Consider the following 27,805-nt stretch of genomic DNA (forward strand, 5'->3'; position numbering starts at 1 on the left):
AGTGTTCTCCTGGGGGTCAGTGCCTGGCAGCACAGAAAGTCTGAAATTCTAAGCATCGAGGGTTCCAGCAGTGCAGGAAGTCCCCCAGCAGAAGCATCCAGAAGTTTGCTCGTGGGCCAGCTGGTGTGGGAAAGCACTGAGAGAAAAACACTCCAGGCTATGAAAATTATTTCCTTAAACTGCTGAGAGAGAAAACAGGCCTGCCATGGATCACATGGAAGGAAGGGGCTGCCTGGGCAGCAGCCATAGCACATTCCCATGGGCAGTCCTGGGGGCTGCCATGGATATCCCCTCAGGGCACAGAAGGGATCACTGCCTGCCCTGCAGACTGTGATTGCACACAGCCAGGATCTTCCAGAGGATGGCCAGAGCCTCAAAGTGATTATTCAGGATTTGTGACTGTCCTTTCTCAGAATTCTGCACCCCATCAACTGCACCTGAGTCCAACTCCACATGTGCTGGAGATCCATGTTATCCTGTTCCAAGTTTTGCCCAGGTGAATTTTTGATATCTCACAGCCTCTCTTGCACCCCTGGTTCAGTGTCTGATAACCATCAGCATGATTTTCTTTTTCCCTTCTGTCTAAAGAGGATTTCCCCTGATCCCACTTGTGGACTCTGACCTCTCCCTCATGAACCTCTGGGAAGTGCCACCTCATCTCCCTCCTGCCAGGCCATTGCAGATTATGATGAGATCTCAGCTTCCCCTTTTCTTCAGACTGAACAAACCCAGCCCTCTCAGCCTCTCCATCCCTGACCACTTTATTCTCCATGCCTGTTGTCCCAGATTGCAGTGCAAGTTGTATTCTATTTGCCATCTGTATGGCAGTTGTCTCCTGTTCAGTGGGCAGTTTTCCTTTTCTCTTCCACACCTACTCTTCCCACCAGGGGAGACACCTGCTGATAACAGCTATTGAATGTCCCTGCATGGCTGATAAGAACTACAGCATCCCATTGGGAGATGTGAGCCCAGAGGGAGGAGCCAAGCATTCCTACCTGGATATAATCTGGAGGTTCTGGAACACCAGCACAGCTTCTCCACTGGATTCCCCAGAGGAACAGCAGCTGCCTCTGCCACTGCATCTTCAGAGGAAGAGACTGCACCTTTCTCCAGGATCCCTGCTCCAGCAGAGCCACCCTTGACACTGCAGGAGGGCTGAGCCACAATTCCAATGGGACTGCTGCCAACAGCCTGACCCACAGGGTGTCAGGTTGGGTTCTGACTCTGCCAGTGTTGGTTTCATTTACTGCATTGTTTATTTTATTTTCTTCCCAATTAAAGAACTGTTATCCCCGCTCCCGTATTTTTTGCCTGAGAGCCCCTTAATTTAAATTTATAGCAATTCGGAGGGAGGGAGTTTGCATTCTCTCTTTCAGGGGAGGCTCCTGCTTTCCTTAGCAGACACCTGGCTTTCCAAACCAAGACACCTGTCCATTTTATTCTCCATCCCTGGCCATTTTGATGGCTGGACCCCCTGGCCTTGCACTGGGATCCAAGAGGGCAGGGATCTTTTTCCTTGCCACGCTCCCACCCTCACTAACAGCTTCTGCAGAGCTCAGTGTCCTTTTATCCCTGACTTGTCCACAGCAGCCCCAGCACCTTTTCCTGCAAATCTTTCCCCATATCCAGCAGTGGCAGCTCCTGGTGTTCTTCCCAGGATTTTTTGTGTTTATTGACCTTTCAGCCCATTCCTGCAGCTGGCCAGGTCCCCATGTCAGTACACTTGTCCTCAAGGCCCCACGCATCCCCAAAATGTGGGGAAGCTGCTCCAAGGTCTGTGCTGCCAAGCTGAGCAGTTTTATTCTGAAACAGCTACAAGAACATTGCTATGTTTCCATACAATTTAAAACAGAAACTAATAAGATTATTTTTTAATTGAAATGGAGTCGGCATTCTGTGCTCCAAACTCTGCACAAACCAAAATTTCTGAAGCCTGACCTGTTGGTGTGTCTAAATCTGCCTTCCCTCATTCAGACAGAGCTGCTCACATTAATACATTATTCAGTGCTTCAGTCCTTCTGTCCATGAGCCAAACCCATTTTTGCAAATGTATTCATTGCTCCATCCTGTTTGTTGACTTGTTATGTGAAGGACATTCAGCCTGGAGGGAGGATTTAGAACCATTTTGCTTTGTTTGCCAAAGAGAAGGTGCAGAATTTTACTCATAGCCTGGCTGAGACACTCTGAGCTCAGTCCCACCCTGACATGAACCTGTCCCACTACTAGGGAGGATTGAGCCCTGAGGAATTCCTGATCTTGACCTCAGCCCTTGTTGACCATGTGCTGGAGAAAATCTTGGGTTGTGTTTCCATTATATTTGCATCAGATTCCTTCAAGTAGCCATTGAAGTGTTTTCCCCTTTTCTGGTTATCTTACTGTGATATTTTGGAAATGCTACTTTTAAAATTTCATGTCAGGAAATACCCAGGATTTACCCTCTCACAGAAAGATAAACAATAACGTGCAAAAAGAAAACAATCACATTTCAAATGTCCTTTCTGGGTCCTCTGGGACATCTACAGCTCTGGGGGTATCTGCGCAGGCCCCCTCCCATGGCTGGAGCCCCTGTCCCAAAGAACATCTGGATCCCACCTGTGGCAGCAGGGAGGGATGTGCACAGCCCCACACACCCCAATCACTGTCCCCAGCAGAGAGATGGCAGTAATTTGGCCGTGAATTGTTGCTGGAGCTCTGCTCTCCCTCCTGCCTGGGGCTGCAAAAGCTCTCAGGTGAAAGATTTACAGTGTTTTGGAGAGACAGGGTTATCCTTCACGAGACAGGAACGGTGACAAGCTGGGTTGTTTCATCTTCATTCCCCTCCTGAAATCCCTCTTGATTCATTACACTTTGTCCTTCCCGTTGCTGTAATGAAATAAAAATGTTTATGTTGATATATAAAGATAGCAACATTGATTTTCCTTTCTGCAATAGATTTGATTACTATCAAGCTCCCAAAGCCTTCCCCGGGTCTTTCTTTATTTTATTGCAACACCTTTTCAAACTCACAGCTTTATCCTAATTGTGTTTTGTGCTGAGAGAAGCATGTGGAAGGGCTGGAGAGGGAAGCAGGTGAGCTCTCAGAGGGGCCCTTTCCATGCATTAAGATGTTGGGATGCTCTGATTTTAGCAAGACGCTGCACTGAAAATTCCATATTTGCAAAGACTGGAGATGAAATTATAAATATGAGGCTGCGAGCAAAGTTATTTCAGATTTATTATTGCTGCTCCTGGATTTTCATTTCATCTCTGATCCCTGGAGGTTTTAGAGGTTTACACCAATATTTTGACACTATTTGTATTCCTGTCTCAGTGCAGGATACCTGCGATGTGCTCGTAGGAAGGGATGAGCAGCTGTGGGGAAAATATTCAGGTGTCTTAAATCTGATCAAAACCAGAGGCTGATTTAAAGTTCAGACAGCATGTTCTGTGTTAAACCAGAAGAGGAAATTCCAGCCTGGAAATCTCTGGGAGGACAGAAGGATTTGATATTTGTAGCTGAATTTTACACCTCGGTCTCTCGAGGTTCCTTCTCCACTCCCTCTCTGCCCTGTGGCACGGGGACAGCAGAGGCTGAGGCTGTGCTGGTGCAATATTTCCAACCCTGGAGATGCAAAAAGCACTGGGAGCTCCAACAGTGCCTGTGCTGTTCCAGAGCAGGACACAGAAATCACCCCCAGGCTCTGGGACAATCTCCAGCACAGCTGCTCTGCTGCCAGGGCTAAGCTGGTCCTACAGCAAAGCCTGCCTTGTTAAGCTGCTTAGAGTTATTGATTACTGAGGCAGAATGTTCATTATTCTGGGATCCATGGAAAGGCTGCTTGTTTCCATTTTTTCCTAACGACCAGCATTCCCCAATTAATCTTGGCTTTGTTATGAATGCAGGAAAGATTCCTCGTAACCACTGCAGGAATTGATTTTTTTGGCTTTCAGTGTGTTTCTGTTCAGCACAACTTCACCCTTTCCTTGTTTGCCTCAAAAAAAAAAAAAAAAAAAAAAAAAAAAAAGGATGTACAAGAAGCTGGAGCAGGCTTTTCCCTCCCAGTGTTCATTTGGTGGTTTAAAGATCAGTTTCCCAACAGTGCCTGGAACACATGTTTGAATAAGGATGGATTCAAAATGTTTGTGGAATTCAGCTGCTTCCTCAGTGAGTTTCCTGAGAAGATTCTGGATGAGCCTTCCCAATCCACCAGCACAGAATGTTAAATGTGCATTGATATGGGACTGATGGCCACACATCCTTCTTGGGAATCCTGTAATTCTTCCATGGCCCTACAGAAGCAATTCCACCAGTTTTTCCTAAAGTCCTTTTGTTTACCAAACAATCACTCACTGAAGATCGCTCACATGAAATCTCAGCATGCCAGCAGAAGTTTCAGAACATTTCCAAGAAGAGTCGCTCTCCTGCTTCCCTGTAGCCCCTTCACACCCTGGAGAGGTGCTGGGAGGTCTCCACACAACCTTCTCTCCTCCAGGCTGAGCAGCCCCAGCTCTCTCAGCCTCTCTCCAGAGCGGGGTGCACACCTGAGGGGGGCTCTGAGCAGTCCCACACCTGCTGACAGTCAGGATTTTCAGTACTGGGGTGTTGGTGAGATAAATGCTGGTGTCTCTTGGCCATTTCCGCCCCGCAAGGCCCTCTGGGGGTGGTGACAATCTCAAATTTCAACTTGAGAATTACACCTTCACCAACCTAACCCTGAGCTACACACCTCACTTGGTACTTCTTGTCTCCAGATGGAACTGAATGCCCAGGAAACTCCCCCAGCATGAAACACTTTGTTAGTGGATTACCCCAGGAGGGGCTGCTAATGGAGCATCGTTAGGGCTGTGAGAAAAATGCATATTTTATGATTGGCTTTTTGCAAATATTAAAATGAATATTATATGTGTTGTGTTAGAAAGTTATGCTCTGTTAATTTTCTTAAGTAGGGTGTTAAATATAGTTTTAGGTTATAACATAATGTTAAAATAGAAACTATGCTGAGTAAGATTTTTTTTTGTAAGAGAGGACTCGCACCGAGATAGCAGCCATAGGACACCTAAATCTTTCAGAGAAAGAGAATTTATTGCTCTTTTATCAAGTTCTTCCCACCTTGCTCAGCCATGAAGATGCTGTTAAGATTAAGACAAAGAAGTTGACACTGACCAGACAGAATCCTGTGTTTGAATGGAATTTATGCATCATGTATGAGGTGTATGAATATGCATCAGGCTGTTGCTTTTAAGGATTAATACTCTGTTAACGTGGGCCCTTTTTGGGCTCATTCTGCCCAAAAAGAGGTACCAGGACTGTCTGTAACTCTTTGTTTTTATTGTCTCGTATTGTCCTAAATCCTAATTGTCCAAATTTTTATTTCTCTAATTATATTACTATTTTTATAACTATTTTATTACTATTCAACTTTTAAAATTTAAAAACAAGTGATTGGCATTTTTCACAGGCTGCTTTTCATCCCCCACCACTCAGGCTGAGATGCTTTCACTCTCAGAATCCTGTGGTTTTCCTGGCTCTGGGCTGGGCACAAACCCCTCACTAAGCTGAGATGTCTTTTCTGTAAAGTCAATTACTGCAGAAAATCCACCAATACAAAGGGCATAATGCAATTATTTGGAATTGATTTCTAATAAGCTTATGAATAGACACGTGGGCAAGTTCAAGTTTGCTGAGGGAGTTTATAATAATAGCTGTCACATTCCCATTAGCTTCCATCCCAGGGGATTTCACAGCTCTCTGCAAATCCTGAACTCACATCCCTAAAGAGGAAGTGTTGCCCAACACCCACTTGCCTTTTGCTTGGGAAATCTGCATTTCATTCCCCTTTTCAACACCAGCACAATCCTTAATGAGTCTGCCAACAAAGCAAAGAAAAAACCATGTGTTCCTTCTGCAGCAGACTGGGAGGAGACACCCCATAAGGAGCAGCTTATGGGAGCAGGAAGGTGGAAAACAAGGTGACAGCCTGGGCTAGGGGAAGGTGTCCCTGCTCACAGCAGGGGCTGGAATGAGATTTAAGGTCCCTTCCCATCCAAACCATTCTGTGGTTCTCTAATTTTGAAAGAAGCCCATTTGGACCAAAATCAGCTCTAAGAGGGGAGGATCAGTATTGTATTTGCTGGGAATGTCCCGAGGAAGGCAGGACTGATGAGGAAGACTCCCTGTTCTCAGAAGGCTCATTTATTATTTTATTATACTATATTATTTTAAAGAGTACTACATTATGCTAAAGAACGCAGAAAGGATATTTACTGAATGCTAAAAAGATAGTAATGAAAACTGGTGACTCTCTCCAGAGTCCTGACACAGCTTGGCCCTGATTGGCCAAAGAATGAAAACAACTCCCAGCAGAATGCAATGGAACAATCACCTGTGGGTAAACAATCTCCAAACACATTCCACAGGTGAGCACAACACAGGAGAAGCAAATGAGAGAAGAATTGTTTTCCTTTTCTCTGAGGCTTCTCAGCTTCCCAGGAGGAAAACCGTGGATAAAGGAATTTTTCCAGAGAATATGAATGCCACAGATCAGTCCTGTCTCCAAGCAGACGTGTCCCACTGCCAGCTGCTCTCTGTAGGCTTTAGAGGAACCTAAGAGGGAAGAACATGGATTTACACTCACAGCTTTTGACAGCCTAAAGCTCCTCCCTGCTCTGCCCTGAAGTCACAGCATGGCTCCAAGCTGAGGGCATTTGGATTTCAGCAGGAGAGCCAAGTGAGGATGGGCACAGCAGCCCCAGGGATGAGAGAGAGCTGGGAGCAGCTCCAGGAGGATGCAGCACCTGCCAGCCAGGGAGGAGGGAAGGTGCAGGGGGATGGAGATGGCAGAAAACACAGGGGCTCCTGCTGCCTTTATGAGTGAATTAAGTTAAAAGTTGTTTATGGGGAAGGTGTGCATTCTGTCCCCACCTGTCAGAGCTGGGGCAGTTCTCTGCTGTTCCTGGGGCAGTTTTCTTTCTCTCTCCCACAGCCAACCCTCCCTCCAGGAGATCTCTGCTGTCCATGGCCACTGAGTGTCCCTGCAGGGCTGATCCAATCCCAGCATCCCATGGGGAGATGCTCCGCCCAGGGGAGGAGCCAAGCATTCCTCCCTGGATCCAATCTGAGCCTGGCACAGCACAGCAGCCTTTGCCCCCTGCATTGCCAGAGGAGCAGCTTTCTGCTGCCCTGCATGGCCAGAGGGAGCCCAGGCCCATCTGCAGCAGCCCTGGAGCTGCAGAGGAAAACTCCCCCCTTGTGCAGGATCCCTGCTGCAGCAGAGCCACAGCTGGCACTGCAGGAGGGCTGAGCCCCCATGGGATGGGGCTGGGACACCCCCTGACACACAGGGGCCAGGGCCTGTGATCACTCTGGCAGGGTTGGTTTGTGTTAATGCATTGTTAATTTTATTTTTATTTTCTTCCCTAATAAAGAACTGTTATGTTCCCATATCTTTGCTCAAGAGCCCCTTAATTTCAAAATTTATAGCAATTTGGAGGGAGGGGGTTTACATTTTCCATTTCAGGGGAGGCTCCTGCCTTCCTTAGCAGACACCTGGCTGTTCAAACCAAGACAATGAGAAACTCTATGTGCTCACTCTACAAAGCCCCAGAGCCAAAGGCAGGAGCTGCCCATGGAAAGAGCAATGACAGGAGCAGGAGCTTTCACAAGGCTGTCAAGGTTGGTGTTGGCCTCTCCTGCCCAGGGCAACCTGGCCCTTGGAGAGATTTCATGGCAAATCTAAATAAAGCTGAGGCATCCAAGTGAAACTGAAGCATTAATGTCCCCTACAATAAATATCTCCTCCTCTGTAAGGAACATGGGATCAGGGCTTTATTTATTTTTCCTTCTCAGATGAGTTTCACATAAGTTTGCAGACCAGGAAAAGCAGCATCAGCATAGAGAGGATTGTGTTGGAATAAATCCATTTCTTCATCTGGCATCCCCCACATTTATTTGGCCTCCTGGTCTAGCCTTTTTAGTTGTTTTTTTTTTTAGAGTTGCAGTGGACATGAAATAAACCTGACCCTTCTTAATTTACATTCATCTCAGTTGATGCCATTTACAGAAGAGTTTTCACTTTCTAAGCACACCAGATAATAATTAATAGACTAGATAATTGCACCATCAGGCCTGCCATTTTGTAAGAATGGGGATGTGTTACTTTAATATTTTAAAACTTCCCAGATTGTTTCAGACATATGGGGATTTCAGAATATTTACTGTGCCAGGTTGCTGAAGGACCAGGCTTAACTGAAGTTATTGTAATCATGCCATTGTTTTCGAAAACCCTGAAAAAATAGACATTGTAAAGAAATATTGACAGCTGAAACAGATTCCAGGATGAGAACTGGGAAATTGCTCCATTAGAGCACGTGTGTATTACAACATTAGGCAATTATTGAATTAACAGATGGCAGAGGCTGCTCAGAGCCCTGCAAATGGAGCCCAGCAGCAAGTGAGGAAGGGAGAGTCAGATGCTAATGCAGGCAGGAGCCTGAATAGCCCTTCAATCAGTGGCCCCTGGGAATTGCAGGGATTAAAAGCAAGCCTTGGTCTCCCAGCAGCAATTAAGTGATGAATCACTCACTAATGGAAATCTGTGCCTTCCCCCACTCCCCCTGTTTATGGCAAAGTGGTCCCCAAAAGGTGATTTTCCTGGTGTCCCCAGCAGCAGAGGGAAAACAGTGAGCAAAGAGAGGGGAAGACAAGAAGGCAAACTCACAAAATGGGATAATGTGGAATTTGGCCAGGTGTGAGTCTGGGAACTCTCACCTGGGACACAGCAAGGCCCAGGTCACCTCAACCCCTCTCCTGGAGGGATCCCAACCCCAGCCTGTAGTGACACCTGGCATCTCTGTTCCTTGGAATTCTCCCCTTGTGAAGGGATGAAATTTCACTGGAGCTAAGGCTGTAAGGCTGGGGAGCCACCACAAATCCCTGGGGGCAGAAGGGGCTTAAAATCTCCTGGGAAAGCCCTGTGGACACAATTAGTGTTTCTGTTTTAAATACATATTATATTGTTGGCTTTTCACCAATACTGAGATAAAATCTATATGTATAATGTTTAAATAACTTTGCTTTTATTTCTGCTATTAACAAAACTTAGACATAGTAGTGGTAGCTGATATAGTTATGAGTGAATTGTTTGGTCAAGATAACTTCCAGTGAACATATAATGAAGACTCTACTGTTAATATACCAACTATCAGCAGCTGCCATCTAAAAAAAATGTATAGACCAAAGCCCAAATTAGAAGAATAAAAGAAATAATAGTTTATTAAAGAAAACAGACCAAAACCACAGCCAAGAAACATGCATACTGTAAAAAGGCACACCCAAGGAATGGCCATGCAAAATAGTTCCTAGAATATGTAAACTAGTTCATGAAAAATAGGAATATGCATAAGAGTCTATAAATATAAAACAAGCCAATATAATAGAAAAAGTATTTAAGGAATACCTCCAAAGATAACAGCGTGCTTTTAGCTGAATGCAAAGCACCTGGTATTTTTAATGCTTTGCTTTATTTCTGTCTCCTACCATCTTTTTATTAAACTTTTGTCTTGGTTTGGAAAGCCAGGTGTCTGCTAAGGAAGGCAGGAGCCTCCCCTGAAATGGAAAAAGCAAACCCCCTCCCTCCAAATTCCTATAAATTTAAATTAAGGGGCTCTTGAGCATAAATACGGGAGCGGAGATAACAGTTCTTTAATTGGGAAGAAAATAAAAAGATAAAATAAACAATGCAGTAAACCAAACCAACACTGCCAGAGTCAGAACCCAGCCTGACACCCTGTGGGTCAGGCTGTTGGCAGCAGTCCCATTGGAATTGTGGCTCAGCCCTCCTGCAGTGTCAGGGCTGGTTCTGCTGGAGCAGGGATCCTGGAGAAAGGTGCAGTCTCTTCCTCTGAAGATGCAGTGGCAGAGGCAGCTGCTGTTCCTCTGGGGAATCCAGTGGAGAAACTGTGCTGGTGTTCCAGAACCTCCAGATTATATCCAGGTAGGAATGCTTGGCTCCTCCCTCTGGGCTCACATCTCCCAATGGGATGCTGTAGTTCTTATCAGCCATGCAGGGACATTCAATAGCTGTTATCAGCAGGTGTCTCCCCTGAGGGAAGAGTGGGTGTGGAAGATATAAGGAAAACTGCCCACTGACCAGAAGACAACTGCCATACAGATGGCAAAGAGAACACACCTTGCCTTGTAATCTAGGACAACTTTTAAAATTTTACCAGAAAAGTAAACCTCGTTTTCACAGCCCTGCTCTGGGCATGGAGGAGGTGGAGGAGGATTTTGAGCCTGGGCTCAGCCTTGTCCTCTCCGGGAGAGGAACTCTGCTCTTGCCTCTGCAGTTCCTTGTGGGAAATGATTCTGTTTATATGCATTGATTGCTATAGTGACAGTGATAGTGCTTTGTGCACTTCACTATACAGAGCAATCAATGAACAAGGCCATCAGAGAAGTTTTTTCTGTCCGAGAGGGAGGAGGAAATGTGGGAAATGAATTTGTAGAAAATTCTCAAAGCCTGACAGAAGGCCCACACAGTGTGCATCTCTATGCAAACCTTGAGATACAAAATACTGATTTAGAAATGCCATGGAGTAGGACAGATACTGCTGACAGAGAATTGGAGCTAGAAAAAAGTTTCAAAAGATGGCCTTACAAGAAAGACTAGAGACTTTGGAGAAATAGAGCTATGAAAAATGCATTATAGTGGGAACCACAAGGGGTGGTTTTACATTATTGGCTTTAAGGCGTTTGCAGCATGGTGTGGAAAAAGCTGATAGGCCAAGAAACACTTAATAGTGTATTGTGATCAGGAAATAGTTGGCTTCTGATTGTGATGGTGTGAATTATAATATCTGAATTGTCTCAGCCTTCTCATGAGTCTAAAAATGGAATAAAAGGTTTTAAATTACCTCTCAGTTGCCCCATCTCTGGGTCAGGAAAGGGCTGAATCCAACAGTTCCTCAGCTGGGAAGAGGTTTAGTCCTTGTGAATTCCAAGAGAAAAAGCTTGAGAAAGGTTCATTAGCCTGGAGGAAGGAGCAGGAGCTTGGGAAGCAGCTTTGCCCAGGGAATAGGGAGCTTTTTGTACAAAGCTTCACAGCTGGAAAAGTGGGATTTACATGGAGGCACCCAGGGCCTCTCCTTGGACTGCCTGTGGCAACAGCACTGCCCTGGGCACATGGCTCATCTCCTAAATCCCCTCAGGCAGCAAGAAAATTCAGGTGACACCAGCTTCTTGAGCATTTTATAACCCCAGGCCTCTATTTTCAGCATGAGAAGTTTTGCATTAAGTGGAAAAATGTGCATTGAGCCACATGAAGTATTTAAGAGCTGGATTTTTGGGGGATGGACAGTGAGTGTTTTTTCAGCTCCCCAAAGCTCAACAGTTCCTTGAAAAAGTTTGGCTGTCACATGGAAAAAGAAATCAATCATTCACACCATTTTAGCAATTATCCCCCTTTTTTAGATTTAATTTGTCAGAATTGGAACCCCTGGAGTTCAATTCAAACCTAAAAAAGCTGTTACATTGTTCTGGACTTTTTAATATTTACTAATTTCAAATTCTATCAAATACAAGTAAAAGTCCTTTTTTTTTGCAATTTTTTTTCCCACTGCTGACAAGATCTGGTCTGCACACAGAGCTCCCCTGGATGGCAGCAGGGATTAAACACAACTTTTGCCTGCAGGAGCCTTTGGGTGTTAAGAATTAAATAGGGAATGAGTGGTTGGAGGGGTTGTAGCCACAGTCCAGCCTGATCCTCCCCTGACACAGCCCCATGTTGTTAATATCTTATATCTATAATTAACTTTTATCTTCTGATTTAAAGATGAGCCACAGCTTGGCTTACAACTCAGAACTCTTTCACTGTCCTAGACAGGGACTGGGGATGAATTATCTGTGAGGAACATGGACAACAAAGACACTTTGGGGATTTGGGAGTCCTGTTTCTGTGGTGCCATGGAAAATCAGGTTCAGGGATGCATGGGGATGGGGGAAGAGGCACAGCAGGCAGGGAAAGAGTGGTTTAACATGCAGATGCAACAGGAAGAGCTCAGCTCCAGGTCAGGGATCTCAGAGCTGTAGGCAGGGGACAGGGGGCAGAGGGCCCTGAGCCAGGGCAGAGAAGTCCACAAGGGACTTTAAAAATGAGTTTCACCCACACAGCTGCACAATCCACAGTGCCCAAGTGTTTGCTTCTCCACCCAAAGCTGAAGCAGAATCCACAGGCTGGAGATGGTTGAATGTCACTGACATTTTCTGAAAAATACCTTTGCCAGAATTTTTTCTCCTGAGAAGGTGAGAACCCTCAGAAAAGAAATGTCAACAATAATTATCTACTGCTGTGGAATGTGACAGGTTCCTCTTTGATTGGTCACATGTGGATTGTTTTTACTTGATGACCAATCATGGTCCAGCTGTGTCGAGGCTTTGAGCAGTCACGAGTCTTTATTATTCATTCCTTTCTAGCTTTCTGATGAAATCCTTTCTTCTATTCTTTTAGTATAGTTTTAGTATAGAATTTTTAATATAATATAATATAATATAATATAATATAATATAATATAATATAATATAATATAATATAATATAATATAATATAATGTAAAATTTTTAATATAATAAAATAATAAATCAGCTGTCTGAAACATGGAGTCAAGATTCTCATCTCTCACCTCATCCTGGGGACCCTCAAACACCACCACAGTTGAAAATTCCTGGTCTGGCCCATTTGGAAGACCCAGACTCCAACAAGAAGGGCAAAACAACCCTAATGATCCTTCTCCCCAAAGAAATCATTTATGCTTACAGAGAAAGTAGAAATTGAATTGGGCATTGTGAAAAATTCTCTGTGTAGCTGCAACTACAACCCAGATAATTCATTTAGGCTAAATATACGGCTGTAATTGAAAAATCCAAATAAGGGATGCATATGCATTGATCCATATGATTTAAATCAAGCTATAAAACATCAACATTATTCAGCAAAAGCTGCTGAGGAAACAGCAGCCAAGCAGAATATGAAATTCCAGGGAGACCATTGCACTGGTTGGGAGGAGGACTTAATTGATTTTGACAAAGAAACCTATTTGCTGTTTAATTGATTCCTACTCTAAATTCCTAGCACTTTCAGAGCTAGCAGAGAGAAGCAGCAGAATAGTGATTACCCAGAGCAAATTACAGCTGGCCAGGGCTGGAGTACTTCAGGTCTGGTAATTCTCTGTTTACCAAATTACTGCTGTGGATTTTCAGAGAAACACTGAAATGAGCTCACAGAAGCACACAAATCAGCCTGAGTTACAGGAGGGTTGAAACAGTGCCCAGGCCCCAGAAGAACTGCCCAGAGACAGGACAAGAGGACACAGCCTGAAATTGCATCAGGGGAGGTTCAGACTGGATATTGGGAAAAATGCCTTCACTGAAGGGGCTGTAAGCATGGGAACAGGTTGTGCAGGGATGCAGTGGAGTCACTAGAATATTTTAGAACATTCTAAAAACATGTGGATGTGGCTCTTGAAGACATGGGTTAGTGGTGAGTGTGGCTGATGATTAGACTTGATCATGTCAAAGGTCTTTTCCAAACTTAACAATTCTGTGGTTATTATCATCAATATTTTAGCACAGATCTCATTCCTTCAGGACTTAAGACACTTCTTCCCCCTCTCCTGCTGAAAGTGACAGAGCAGAACCCCCTGAAGACCCCACCCCAAACCTCTGTCCAGAGCTGGCATTTGTCCACAAGCCACTGAAGTTTTCTGTAACCTCCAGGAAATGCTTGAAGGGAAACTCCAGCTCTGTGCAAAGCTGGGTAAATGCCATGAGCAGGGCTCAGGATCAGAGAGGGGAAACCATTCCCTGCTCTGGCACAGGGACACAGCCCTGAGTGACAGCAGCAGGGAGCTGGGGGACCCAGACACCCCAAAGTGTCACCTTTTGGTGCCACCCTCTCTTCCAAAGCCCATTTATTGATGAATTTGGGCTCCAGCTCTTTTGTCCCATAGAAGTGAGTGGAAATTCAGGATAAAGGGGTGGCCCGTACCAGCTTGAGAAGGACAAAGGAGGTGGCAGGAGGCAGGGAGCAGTCCTATACCTTTTTTAGGTGGTTTCCATCTCTAGACCTGTCCCAAGGAGATGATGGGACAGGGACAGGGGGTAGGAACATGATAGCTGGGGTGATAACTGGGGTACAGAACTTCATATATTCTTAGAACCCCTCCCAAACCCTCAATCACCTCACAGATAGAATAAAACAGTGGATAGAACTTCCCAACCCCAAAATCCCCTTCAGTTTGGAGACAATAGAACTTTTTCCCAACCTTATCCCAAAAGCCAACAGGCCAAACTAACTCAAATGTAACACCCAGAAAATATTTGAAAATCCAATGTAAAAAACCTTTAAATCCCCCTTAGAGAACCTAACATTATTTCTAACAAGGGTATTAAAAACTTGGGAATAAACTTCTTTCTTCTCAGTGGTTAATCTGTGTCTGACCCCTCTGGGAAAGCAAAGGTTGTTCCACATCCTTCCAACCCTTCCAAGCCTCCCAATCCCACAGGAAAGCAGCACTCCAGGGCCTGCCCTGCTGTGTTCAAACACTGCACTGTGGATTAGCCAGCAGCAGGTTTGCTCTAGGACTGTTTCAGTATGAACAGGAAAGAAAAAGAAATGTTAAAAAGTAAAATTAAAAGTCAAAAGCCAAGCAGAGCCTTCACCTGAGGGTGGCCCTGGAGCTGCTGCAGGGGTGTCCATCAAAATCCAGCATGGGCACAAAGGGAGCTGGGAATAATTTAGCTCTCAGTGCTTTCAGGAAAGCACAATAGGATCATCCATGTGGGGAGTGAGTCCAGGGATGGGAACGGAGCTGGGGAAGGGGCTGGAGCTCCAGGAGGGGCTGAGGGAGCTGGAAAGGGGCTCAGCCTGGAGAAAAGGAGGCTCAGGGGGACCTTATGGCTCTGCACAGCTCCTGACAGGAGGGGACAGCCAGGGGGATCGGGCTGGGCTCCAGGGAACAGGGACAGGAGGAGAGGGAACTGTCGGTACCCAGGACATTCCTCTGGCTGCCCTGGGTGATTCAGGACCCTGGCAGGGGGCTCAGAGACCTTGGCATGCAGTCACAAACACCCGTGCCTTTAATTTTAGCCCATGGAAACAATTACCAACTTTGTGTGAGGAGTTACAAGCCACAAGAGTTTGAGTAGAATGATAGTGAATTTTTCACAGGGTGAAAATGTAGAATTTTGGGTATTTAGAATGGGGGTTCAAGAGGCAAGATGGAGGAATCTGGGTGTGTCCTGTCCTTCTTCTTCTCCTTGTCCTCCATTTTCTGCTGTGATGGTGGCACTTTTGGATTGGTTTAGAGACAGACTGTCTAACATGGGTGATAGGTATTGGAAAATTATTGTAAATAAAGTACACCAGTTTTTAGTATAAAAAGCCAACACCATCCCAAGGGCAGGGCCTGTGCCACAACCCGACCTGCTGGACAGAGCTCAGCAGGTCAGAGAAAGAATGGAATACATAAGAAAAGATAAACAACCTTGAAAAGCAGAACCAACAAATCTCAACTTCTTTGGTCACAAGGCTGGAGAAAAAGAGACTTTCTGACACCTCAGGGATCATCTCAACCACAGAAACTCTGAGAGCAAACGGCCTCAGACTGGGCCAGGGGAGGCTCAGGTTGGACACCAGAAGGAATTTCTTCATGCAAAGGCTGGTTTAGCACTGGGGAGGGCTAGAAAAGACCTCCAAGACCATCAAGACAAATCCTTCCCCAGCACCATCAAGCTGGCAGAGAATAGAAGTGGGTCCAAAAGCAGGAACTTAATACAGAACAAAATTGCAACAACGGTTGTCTCCAGTAGGATGTCTGGGCTTCCAGCCAGTCCTGTGTGCTCCACAGTCAGCACCAAGCCTCCTCCAGCCTGGCCTTGGACACTTCCAGAGATCCAGGGCCCTTCCCACCCTCCCAGGGAAGAATTCCTTCCCAATTTCCCACCTACAGCTCCACCCTGTGAGCCCAAAGCCATCCCCCTGTCCTGTCACAGTGCATGTGCTCAGGACCACCTCAGGTCTGATCCTCCCCTGCTCCAACCAGTTCTCCAGTGCCCAAACCATCAGTTTAGCACAAACCCTTCCTGCTCTCTGCATCTGGGGCTCACCTGCCCTGCTTGGGGTGTGGTTCAGCCTCCCCAGGGGGATGAGAGGCCCCAAAACAGCCACAACAACACACAAACAGTGCCATGCCCTGATCTGCTGGGGATCAGTGGGACAGGCACAGCCAACAGGAGACATCACAAGCAAAAATACTTCCAACTCCTAAAATTGCTTTTTTTCTGTTCCACAAAGTGGCACAGGTGTTCCCAATCCATCTCTCACAAGGCAAACACTGCATTTGAGCTGTAATTTGTTTAGCAAATGTATTTCCAGCTGTAATTACCCCATGGAGGCAGCTAAATGAGGATGGCATTTCAGGTGACCTTCAGCTCCCAGCTGCTGTCACCCTCCCATGGGAGGGATGGAGCAGGGAGGGGAGGCAGCACAGGGCTCCCCAGGTGAGAGGGGCCAGGTGTTCCTCCAACATCAGCCAGCTCCAGGCACAGTGAGGTTTTAGGGAGGACAGCAGGCATAAACCCAAAATGATGGATTTCTCTGCCTGGAAAAAGGCCACTGCAGTTGGTGTTTCCTCAGCTGGGAGTGTGGAATTTGCAGGCAACCCCAACAAGGGAAGAGAGACGAGAATCTCTCCTGCACCAAACTCCTGCCACTGTGAAGCAAGCTTAACAAAACTATGAATTAAAAAGTGAAATGCATGCAGATAATGGCACAACCCCAGCCATGTCAGCATCCAGCAGGTCACTCATCCCTTGGATCACCTCCCCTTCACTTCCCCTGCTAGAGCAGCCAAAACCATTGGTGGATCTGAGTAAATGCAGGAATCAGAGGGACTCTAGGAAGTCAATGCTGCAAATGAACTGCTCCTACAAATGGATTTTCCTTCCCACAGGGGCAGCTGCAGTGGCCAGAGCAGCAGAGCAGGGCTGTGCTCTGTGCCCACAGCAGCAGCTGGGCCCTGTTCCTGCAGCCAGGGGCAGCCCAGCATCGATCAGGGCAGCAGCCTGTCAGTGCTGCAGGCACCAGGCACTTCAACAAGTCCTGCCAAGATCATTTGGAGCTGTCACAAGCTCACATCCATTTTGTAAGGCAGTCTGAAGCAGATTTATTGACCCCCACACTGCAGGGGACAGAGGGAAAGGAAAGGGAAAGGGAAAGGGAAAGGGAAAGGGAAAGGGAAAGGGAAAGGGAAAGGGAAAGGGAAAGGGAAAGGGAAAGGGATGCCCAAGGTCCAGCTCCAAGTCCTGCCAGGACCTGCCACAAGCATCTGAACAGGGGAATAGCTGAATGCTGCCAGCAGCAAAGAATCTGACTGGAAAAGCACTGGAATGTTTCACCAGGTGCCCTAGGGTGACATTATGATGCTTGTATCCCGAGTCATTGTTCTGTTTATGCTGGATATTAGGTTCTGTGCCTTCAAGATTGGCTCTGAAGAGTGAAAGTTTTGTTTGGGTTTTGTTATCAGCTGCTTTCCCACAGCTGGTGGGACACAGAGAAAGGGCAGTACATGGTGCTGCTTTAGCTTTTTGCTTTGCTCTTGCTCCTGCTTTACTCTTGCTTCTGCTTTCTTCTGCTTTTTGCTTCTGCTCATTAGTTAGTTCAGCAGTCCAAATTTTCCCAGGACTGTTTTTCCTTTCCCTTTTTTGGAACCCCTTGAGCCTGCTCTGGACTGGGCCCCTTTGTGGCCTACCAGGGCCTACTCTGGGCAGCAGCCGGAGGGACTGAGAACAGAGCAAGCACCCCCAGAGAGACTTTCTGAATTTGTCATCTTTTTCAGAGCAGTGACAGAGTGGTGCCATCCAGTATTGTCCATTTTGTGTGCTGGGGATGCTGTGCCTGTTAAATAAACAGGTTCTTTCCACTTCTCTCTGAGGAATCCTTCTGAAACTGGTTGTGGGGAGGGGCTGTGTGTGTTTGCTTTCTGGAGGGGCCCCTTGGGAGGTTTTCTCCCAAATTTGCCCTAAATTGGGACAAAATTTGGGGTCCCAGTCCACAGGGCACTGCAAAGAGATGGCCCTGCAAGCACCTGTGGCCTCTTACACAAACCTGTGTTCTCTGGGGTTCCCAAACCCACTCTGACCTCACTTGGCCCCTGCAGGCTGCCCCAATCCAGCTCAGAGAGCAGGGAAATGCCTCCAGGGTTCCCTCCAGTGCCCTGAACACTTGGCTTCCTCTAATACAAGAGAAAATGCAGTAGGAGAGGGAGGGGACAGGGGAGGAAAGCACAAAACCAAGTGGGACCCAGCAGAACAGAGCCCTGCCTGCCCACATCAGCCACCAGAGCAGGGCCCACAATCTGATTTTGCTCCCACACTGACCAGCCACAGCAACTTCAACCCATCCCATTCCAAATTAATTCTATGAGCTCTGAACATCTTGAATTTTATGGGAATAAATCACACACATGACCCCATTTTTCTTCTTGGTGGAAAAAGCCCTTTCTTTATGTACATAACTCATTTTTATGCAGTTTTACAGACCTTATGTGTGACTCCCATTGGTCAGGAGCTTTCTTGCCAATTATTAGTTGGTAACAAGTTGTTATTCTGTATTAATTGGTTACTCAAACTCCAGCGTTTACGTGCAGGGAAAGTTGTTTGTGAGAGACGTTTTTACACCATTAGATAGAAAAATGAAAACTAGTTTATACAGGTGCTGGTTGTTTTTCACCCAGGAGCAGATTGTTATGTTAATGAACTGCTCACACCAGGATTGCTTTCACATGGGAATTTGCAAAGGGCTACCTTGACAAGGCCAGCCACTGATTCAAGGACAGATTTTATGATTTCTTTATGATTTTTCTACCTTACTGCAACAATTTTTTCCAATCACAAGACCTCGAGGTGACCCAGAAAATGGAACCCAACAGCTCCTGGCTGGGCAGGGCCTCAGCTCCCTGAGCAGCCGTTCAGGGAGGCCTCAAAACTGTTTTATACCCGGTGTATTTGCAGCAAATAATAACAAGCTCTGGAGAAGGGATGGCAATATCCAGGAGTGACAGAAAACATGGAAGGGAGAAGAGGAAATTAAGCTCCTTGAAGCAGCTACAGAGCTTTTGCCTTCCAGCACTTCCTGAGAGCTTCCCTTTCCCAATCTATTGCCTTAAAGTGCTTGGGAAACTCTCCTTAATGCATTCCCTCTGCCAGATAGGAAAACATGGAAATAAGTCGGTTAATGCCTCCTGATTTCACCCATAAGAGGTGTCAGCCCAAGGAGGCCCCCACCCAAGAGCAGCACATTCAGTCCCTGACCCACAGCTCAGGCATTTGAGAACAGCAGGGAGGGAAGGAAGAACAGCAGCAGGACATCAATGTGTGAATGAAATAATTAAGATGTTACAAAAACTGGCAGAGGGATGTGGTGGCACCCACCAAAAGTGGAACAAGAAGCCCCTGTGAGTGCATTTAAAGTTTAAATCAGCCCAGAAGTGGGCTGGCACAGGGGAGGGTGAGACAATCAGCAGGACAATAATTAGCAGGATTAAGGAGCACTGCAGCATTCCCCAAGGCTGCTGGGAGCAGAGGAGCTGCCTCAAGGCACAGCTTCCCGGCTAAGGTGTTTGCTTGGGGTTGTCACATCACCAGCACATTTCTCATTTCTGTCCAAAACTCCTCAAAATAAGCATGGAGAATCACCCAAGCTTGGAGACAATGAAGAACAACCTGGATCCTTTCCCAGAGCTCAGAGCTTCAGCCTTAAACACTGCAGGAAGCCAGTCCATTTATCATTCCCAGCTTCTTCCCACCTTCATCCCTTGCTTTTTCTGCAGCATGGATGAGAGCAGATCAAATTTAAAAGTCAAACTTGTCCCATGTGCAGCTGCTCAGAGTTCTCTCTTCTAGCTTGGTATAAGAAGTCTCCGTGGCTCCATGAATCTTTGGATTTTAAACAGTAAAATGGAGAGAGGCTTCTACTCCTCAAGCTCTGCTTGCCTGAGCAGTAACATGCTCGGCTACCTGTGTGATCATGGCTCTAGGAACTGGCAGTGTTGTGCTCAGGATTGATAGGACAGATGCCACAGGAATTAGAAGGTCATCATCTCTTTTGCTGTTAAACACACTTACTAAGAAAACTACTGAAGAGTATTTTCAGTATTTTCTCAGTGGCAAAAAACATAGTAAATTCCAAAGCTGTAATGCACTGATACTTGTCTTTTCTTGGATCATTTCAAGAAATTGAAGTGCTTTTCAGAAGGAAAGAAGCTTTGGCTTTAGCACTACTGGACACTTGTAAGACAGAAAATATGCAGTGATTTTTGAAGTCTGAAAGTGGAAAAGTCATATCAAACCAGGTATCTTTTTAGAGACCTGTTAATTTCATCTCTGTTACACAGTAAATCTCATTATTGTGGTCTGAGAGCCTGTCTAAGATTAGGCAGATTTTTATGGAGTCTAGTAGTGGGGCAAGCCCAGCTGGAGGTGGCACACTACTGTATTTCCAGGTTATAAAACATTTATTTGTCAATCAGTCAGTTATTGGTGCTCCTATGTTAACATTTTTATTTTCCACAATCTGTGTGTACCTACAAGGCAAAAATCTTTGTGTCAGAAAGTGAAGTATGAAATCCAGTCCCTCCTTGTTTGATTTAAAGCAGGTGAAAATGTCCAAGTGATTTCAATCTTCTGGTAAGAACTTGAATTCTGCTTTTCAAGCAGAGCTTTAGGAGCTGCCAGAGACGGCCTTCCAGCCTGTGGCAGCTCTTCTGCTACAGTCTCTGTAGCCCTTTTGGAGGCTTTTTTAGCTTTACAGGTGCTGGGCTGTTCATCACCAGCTCCAGCACAGGGAGGTGCTGGCCACACATAGCATTCCCAGAGGGTCCCATGAGCTGTGGGCAGCCAGGAATGTTCTCAGAAAATAGATTTAATGCCCAGGCAAGAACACAACTGATCCATGGGCAGGAGCAGCAGGATTTGCTGGGCTAAGCACTATGTTAGCAATACTCAGACATGCTGCACTGACAGATCAATATCAAATGTGGGAATGCCCAGCTAGTCCTTAAAATTCCCTTTTATAATCAGGCAAATTTAAATTTCAGGCATTCCTAGGTGGGTAGGGACAACTTTGCTATTGAGAGAAATGACAGATTTGTCTTTAAAACAAGCTCTGGGTCTGCTGGTAGATAAAACCAGCACTGGGAGATAAATGGGAAGGATTCCACTGATTGATGACTGGAAAAAGATATTTGCCTTTACATATAAACTTTAGGTTAGCAGACAAATGAAATTAAACATTGAAAGATGAAAGAAACAATGGGGGAAAACCCCTAAATACCATAAGAATTAAAAATTAAAAGGAGGGTTATACATGAGAAGGAAATCTTTGGTATGAGGAATTCCATGGAGTCTGAACCTCTCAAGTACCTCAGCCAATGGGGAAAGAGAGAAGGGAAAATTGGGATAAAAAAGAGGCTGAGTCCTCCAGAAATTAGAGAGATCCCAGACCCATGGCCTCTCCATTTATTGGAATAAAGTAAAAGGACTCCTATGTCTCCTTTTTGGACATAAACCTCTGGTGTTTGTGGATTAAATTCCCTAACATTTTGAAGAAGACAGCACCCAGATTATTCCCCACCAAGCAGCAGGACTGGCTCCAATATCCTCAATTCCCACTCCCCAAGTCCACCAGGAGTTACAGGAGATAGAACTGCTGAGGTTTTTTTCCAGAGCGAATTCCCTGTGCAGCTCACAGTGCAGGGATGACCCCTGCAATTCCTCTCTCACATCTCAGCATCACCTTGGCCTGGCAACTTAAACTGCCTGATTATTTTGCCTCCAGCACAAACTGGTTACTACAGGAGGAAGACCCTTGTCTGGTATCTGCTGAGCTCAGGGAATCAGGATCCAAACCTGTCCCCCATGAGGGGGTTGTGCTGCATGAAGGAATATTTGCTGCCCAAACCCAGAGCCCACAGGCTGCTGCCTCAGCACAAAGCCTTTACACACAGGGCTGAGGATGAGGAGTGCTGCTGGAAAAGCGATCACTTCTATGTGAGAGAGGAGCAACCTCCACCTCTTCTGTCAGCTTTATTTTCTGAAAAATCCCTTCACCAGGATTTCTCCTGGGAAGATGAGAAGCCTCAGCTTCTCCATGTTTTGCTGCTCTGGAATATGGTCTGGAGATTGTTTATCCAAACATGTGAATTGTTTTTGATTAATGACCAATCATAGTCCAGCTGTGTCAGACTCTGAGGGATCAGTCACAAGTTATCATTCATTTTTGTTAAGCCTTCTGATGTATCCTTTCTCTTTTTAGCATAGTTTTAGTATAGTATAGTAAAAGAGAATAAATATGCTATAATAAATATAATAAAAATATAACAAAAATAATAAAATTAATAAAAACATAGTAAAATATATCAGCCTTCTGAGAACTTGGAGTCAGAGCCTCATCTCTCACCTTGTCCTGGAGACCCTCGCAAACACCACACTCTTCAAGCCTGCACTCACCATCCACAAAGAAAGCCCCATCTCCAGTCCCTGTCTCTGAGCCCCATGAAGCAACTTTAATTACCTTCATATAAAAAAATAACTCTGGAAGAAGCAGTACTCACAAGTGCAGATTCCACTTCTGATCTCAAAGACAGAAGGATGAGAAGCCAGGAGCGAAGTTTTCCTCTCAAAGTCCCACAAGCATCTGGTCCATCAGCCCAACCCACAGCATCTCCTGGCCAGTCTGAAGGCTTTGGGCTCTTCCAAAAGGAGCTGGACATGGCAGTGGCAGAGTCTGAGCTCCCCATAAACCCTGTGCTGGCAGCAGGTGTCTGTCACCCACTGCCTGGTGCCCCTCATCAGTGAGGCCACAGCCCCCCAGACCAACCTGCTCCAGGCAGCAGCAGGGAAATGCAGGAGGAGAACTTGGCCTTGGAGGAGCAATGCCAAGGGATGCCAGGGTTCTGACAGCTCTCCCAAGCACAGGGCAGTGCCAGCAGGGCATGTTATTTGCCTCCTGGCTTGGGAGAGAGAAGGAATTACAGCTTTCCAGGATAGCATCAGTAGTCACCAGCTGTGATCCATCCTGCACAGCTCACTGCTCTTCCTCCATCCCTGAGTGGAATTGCATCAAGGAAGAGGTGAAAGAGCACAGCAATCCTCCCAGTCTTTGTCCAACAGAAACCAGAGACGGTTTTTGTATGCAGCAGTTTTATTTTAAGCAGTTATCACCCAGTACAAGCAGCTTTTAGGAAGACAATTCTTTACACTTTCCACTTACTGAGGGTTTCATGCCAACAGCCATTATTGCTTTACATGGGGGTGCTGGAGGTTTCCAGGTGCCCAGCTCCTGCTGCCCCTGCCTCCTCCTCCTCCTCCCTGGGGGAGGAGGGTCCCACCAGCCTGGACAGAGGAGCGTTTTTCTTCAGGTAATCCAGCTGCACCTCAATGTACTCCTGCATCACAGCCAGCTCCCTCTGCCTCTCGGTCAGGACACTGCCGGGCAAGTCCTGGAAGGAGCTTGCCCCTAAGAAAGCAGCACGCAGCTCGCTGATGGCACACCGAGCCGTCTGCAGCGCGTCCGGCAGGGTGCAGGGCAGGTCCTGCACGGCAGCCACCAGCTCAGAGCAGGAGAGCTGCAGCTGCTGGCTGATCCTGCGGGCCATCAGCAGTGTCCCACACTCCATCTCCTGGGGGGAAGGCAGGACACCATCAGGAATGGGTCACTCAGAAATCCAGGGGGTGCCCAGAGCCCTTGGCCTCCCTCCCCAGGAGGTACCTCAGGCTCTGCAGGACTCTCATCTCCACTCTCTTTCAGATACTTCCTAGTCCAGTCCAGCCACATCTGGTGGAGTTCCGCCTTCTCCTCCTGAAGCTTTCGATTAAATTGTTGCAATGCCTCAATCTGTGGCACGGGAAGAGCAGAGAGCCAGGACAGACAGCTCAGCTGGGGAACTGCAAAGCTCCCCAGCACAGCAATGAGCTGAGACAACACCAGGGCTTTGGAGCCCTCCTCCCAGGGACTGGGCTCTACCTACCAGCTTGAGCATGCAGTGGAGCTGTACCATTGCCCCCTGCAGGCCCTGCAAGAGCTGCTGGATCCTGGCTGGGCAGTGCAGCGGTGCCAAGAGGCACAGATCCTCAGGGAGAGAGTCCAGGTGCTGCTGCTGCTGCTCCAGGGGCAGAGCTGCCATGCCCTCCTCAGACACTGCCAGCTGGGCTGGGGACACAGACAGTGCCAGGGGCACAGCAAAAGGCTCAGCACACCCCAGACTGGCAGCTGTGGCTGCCCCTGGATCCCTGGCAGTGCCCAAGGCCAGGCTGGACAGGGCTGGGAGCACGCTGGGACAGTGGACAGCATCTCTGCCATGGTGAGATGTCACAGACATTTTCTGAAAAATCATTTTGCTAGGATTTTTTCTCCTGAGAAGCCTCAGAAATTAAATGTAAACAATGATTATCTGCTGCTGTGGAATGCAACAGGTGCATCTGTGATTGGTCTCATGTGGTTGTTTTTAATTAATGGCCAATCACAGTCCAGCTGTGTGACTGTGTTCGCAGGGGTCCCAGGATGAGGGAAGAGATGAGGATCTGACTCCATGTCTCAGAAGGCTTGATTTATTATTTTATGATATATATTATATTAAAACTATACTAAAAGAATAGAAGAAAGCCAGCCTTCTGATGAAATCCTAAGAATAGAAAAGCAAGAACAATAACAAAAGCTTGAGTCTGAGCCAGCTGACTGTGATTGGCCATTTATTAGAAACAAACACATGAGACCAATCACAGATGCACCTGTTGCATTCCACAGCAGCAGATAGTCAATGTTTACATTTTGTTCCTGAGGCCTCCCAGCTTCTCAGGAGAAAAGATACTAAGGAAAGGATTTTTCATAAAACATGTCTCTGACACAGCTGTCTCGGACTCTCTGGTCAGTCACAAGATTTTATTATCATTTAATTCCTTTCTATTCCTTTCAAGCCTTCTGATGAAATCCCTTCTTCTATTCTTTTGTATAGTTTTAGTATATAATTTTCTTTTAATATAATATATATCATAAAATAATAAAACAGCCTTCTAAACATGGAGTCAAGATTCTCATCTCGTCCCTCATCCTGGGACCCCTGTGAACACCACCACAATTGGTGGCCCCGAGTGAGAAACACTGCCACAGTGAGAAGCCCAAAATGAGCTTTGAGGTGCCTTCCAACCCAAACCATTCTGGTGATAGTATAGGGATAAAATGTTTCTAAAAGCATGGGATATTCAGGGGAGTTAGAAAGAAAGGCTGGGCCTTGTAGGCCCTGAGAAAATGTTAAGGTGGGCTTAGGGAAAATGTTGGGCTTTACTGGATCATGCAGAACTGCACCTGTATAATCATTTAATGACTATGATAAACAATATGATTGCTACATGATAAAGTTTATAATTGTTAAATGCAATGATTGTTTGGTAATTGGATATAATTATTGTTTAATTGTAACAAGAATCATGAGAAATTATGTTTGGGGGTTTGATGGAAATTACAAAAATCCATGCTTGGATGAAATCAATGTATACAATAGAACAATATAAGTTTAATAAAAGAATATGTTAATATTAATTAATACGTAGTTATATAATGATAAGGGTATAAAAACATGTTTATCCCTAACCCATGTGGGAGTCAGATTTGGGTCTGTACCTCTGACACCCAGAGCTCTTCAGTAAAAGCACCTGCATAGAATCATGCTGTGATTACGTTCCTGAACATTAACACTGGGATTCTCCTCTTCCCATTATCCCCATTGCAGAGTAGTGGGGTGAGGAGTGGGCCTGACCACCCCCATTCCAACATCTCCTCCTTCCACAGCCCCATCCACCCTTTCCTTACCTAGCTCCTCATTTCCAATGGGGAGAGAGTCACCTTCTGCTGTCCCCAGCACAGCCTCTGCTCCAAGGACACCCCTCTGTGGCACTGCAGGCTCCAGACTGGTCACTGCAGGTGTGGCTGTCCCCTCGCTGCCCTGCAGGGTGACCCTGGTGACATCCAGGGCCTCCAGCACTCTGCTGCTCACAGCCTCCTTCACCTCAGCCACGGTGGATGACAGCAGCTCCTTTGTGCCAGGCAGCATCTGGGGAACAGGGGAATGGCAGGTGATGGAGTGGGTTGTGTCTCACAGAGGGCAAATAGCACAGTGTCAGTTCAGAGTTTACTCAGGTGTGTGACCCTAAATCTTCTTTGCACTTACTGAGGGTTTCATGCCATTATTGTTTTATCCCTAACATGGGGGTGCTGGAGGTTGCCAGGTGCCCAGCTCCTGCTGCCCCTGCCTCCTCCTGGGAGGATTTATTCTGAGTCTCCTCCTCCTCCTCCCCAGGGGAGAAGAGTCCTAGCTTAGAAATCCCACAAGAACCAAGCCCCTCTGCCTGCCAGGGACAGCACAGCCTTTAACTCTTACCTGTTCCACTAGCTTTGGAACGAGTGGCAGCTCCTCCCCCAGTTTCTCCAAACCCTTGGCAGCATGTTCACTCACTGCACACATTGAAGAGAGAACCAAAAAAAGTATCAAAACAGTTTTTGCAGTTTCACCTCAAGTTCCACCTTGAAAACATCAGTTTTAGGAAAATCAGCATCAGACTCAACCCCTGACTCTCCCTCACACTGCTGGGATTAGGGCCCAGCTTCAGCCTGCTTTATAAGCCATGGGCTGTCCTTGCACTATGGCAATGGAGAGGTTGCATTTCCCCACCCCAGGACTCCTCCCAGGTGGGGAAGGAGCCCAGAGAGCCCCTCCCAGGCAGGGCCTGCCCTTCCCCAGGGATTTACCATGGGGCTCCAGGTTGGCCAGCGTGGGCTGCACACAGCTGGCCGTGGCCTGGGTCACACTCTGCACTCCCTTCTCTGCAGCATCACACACAGAGCTCAGGCAGGGCTGGCTCTCCTTGCTGGAGTCACAAGCTGCAGAAACCTCACAGGCAGAGCTCACCAGGCTCAGATTGGCCACCTCCTTCACTGCAGCCTGGAAGAGCAAAGAAAAGTGCAGCCATGAAGCTCCAAATGTGGCCCTGAGGAGTTTTGTTCTGGAATTCCCTCTTGGGGAGAAATTGTCACCAAATCACCTGGCCTGCCTGAGGAAGACACTCTTGCCTTGCTCACACACCTAATTAAATCCATAATTCCGTTGTCACACGAGCTGGAGAGCTTTGGCATGAATGAATGTGCACCCCAGGAAAGTTTTCCTCTAGCACAAAGAACAATGAAGTTTGGGGGCAACCTCAGTCTTTCTGCCATGAACCCATGTCCAATTCAACTGGAATAGTTATCTGACAAGCCAATATCCCAAGAAAAGCTCCACCAGGCAGGACTGAGTTGGTTTTGAGCTGGCAGATTTGGTCACAGGAGCAGAGCAAGAGCAGCAGGTCTCAGGGAGGCTGAAACATTGCAGCCTTTCCATGGGAGCCCTGCTTGCCAGGAGCAAGGATCCTGAGTTAGAGAAACATCTTTCCTAGCCAAGAACCAGCTAATTTTGATGAGCCTAAGAGATTACAGGGACTTCAGGCCCACATCTTTGTCTGTGGTTTCTCCCAGAAGCTGCAGGGCACAGTCTGAGCAGAGGAAATTCCCATTTTTTGGGGCTCAGCTGCCCTCAGCCACAGCAGGGCCACCTCCTCACCCTGTACCCCAGAGCTGCCACTCCACATCCCACAGGGAGCACCAACCTCCTGCTCCTCCTCCTTCTCCATCTCTGGGGAGCTCTGGGCAGCCTCTTCCTCGCGGGGCACAGCAGAGGCCATGGCAGC

The 27,805-nt window shown here is 46.7% G+C and overlaps 1 protein-coding gene across 1 annotated transcript; it reads right to left on the reverse strand.

Moving 5' to 3' along the window:
* Nucleotides 1–1,916: 1,916 nt before the first annotated feature.
* On the reverse strand, nt 1,917–27,748 carry LOC102068769 (perilipin-3-like). Its single transcript, XM_074553872.1, has 8 exons — nt 27,725–27,748; nt 26,832–27,024; nt 26,464–26,546; nt 25,896–26,136; nt 24,058–24,239; nt 23,799–23,924; nt 22,642–23,709; nt 1,917–2,862 (listed from the first exon to the last, which is right to left on the reverse strand). The coding sequence occupies exons 1-7, from the start codon at nt 27,746–27,748 to the stop codon at nt 23,332–23,334; spliced, it is 1,227 nt and encodes a 408-aa protein (XP_074409973.1). The 3' UTR covers nt 1,917–2,862; nt 22,642–23,331.
* Between the last annotated feature and the right edge of the window lie 57 nt (nt 27,749–27,805).

The sequence above is a fragment of the Zonotrichia albicollis genome, chromosome 17 (genome assembly GCF_047830755.1).
Source record: "Zonotrichia albicollis isolate bZonAlb1 chromosome 17, bZonAlb1.hap1, whole genome shotgun sequence".
NCBI classification, from domain to species: Eukaryota; Metazoa; Chordata; class Aves; order Passeriformes; family Passerellidae; genus Zonotrichia; species Zonotrichia albicollis.

Bases quoted from the DNA above. Each gene is read 5' to 3' on its own strand.
- LOC102068769 (XM_074553872.1), bottom strand. From the start codon at position 27,748: ATGGAGAAGGAGGAGGAGCAGGAG. The intron at 27,025-27,724 runs GTTGGTGCTCCC...TTGCTCTTCCAG, and splicing joins AGAAGGAGGAGGAGCAGGAG to GCTGCAGTGAAGGAGGTGGC. The intron at 26,547-26,831 runs GTAAATCCCTGG...TTCTCTCTTCAA, and splicing joins GGCCAACCTGGAGCCCCATG to TGTGTGCAGTGAGTGAACAT.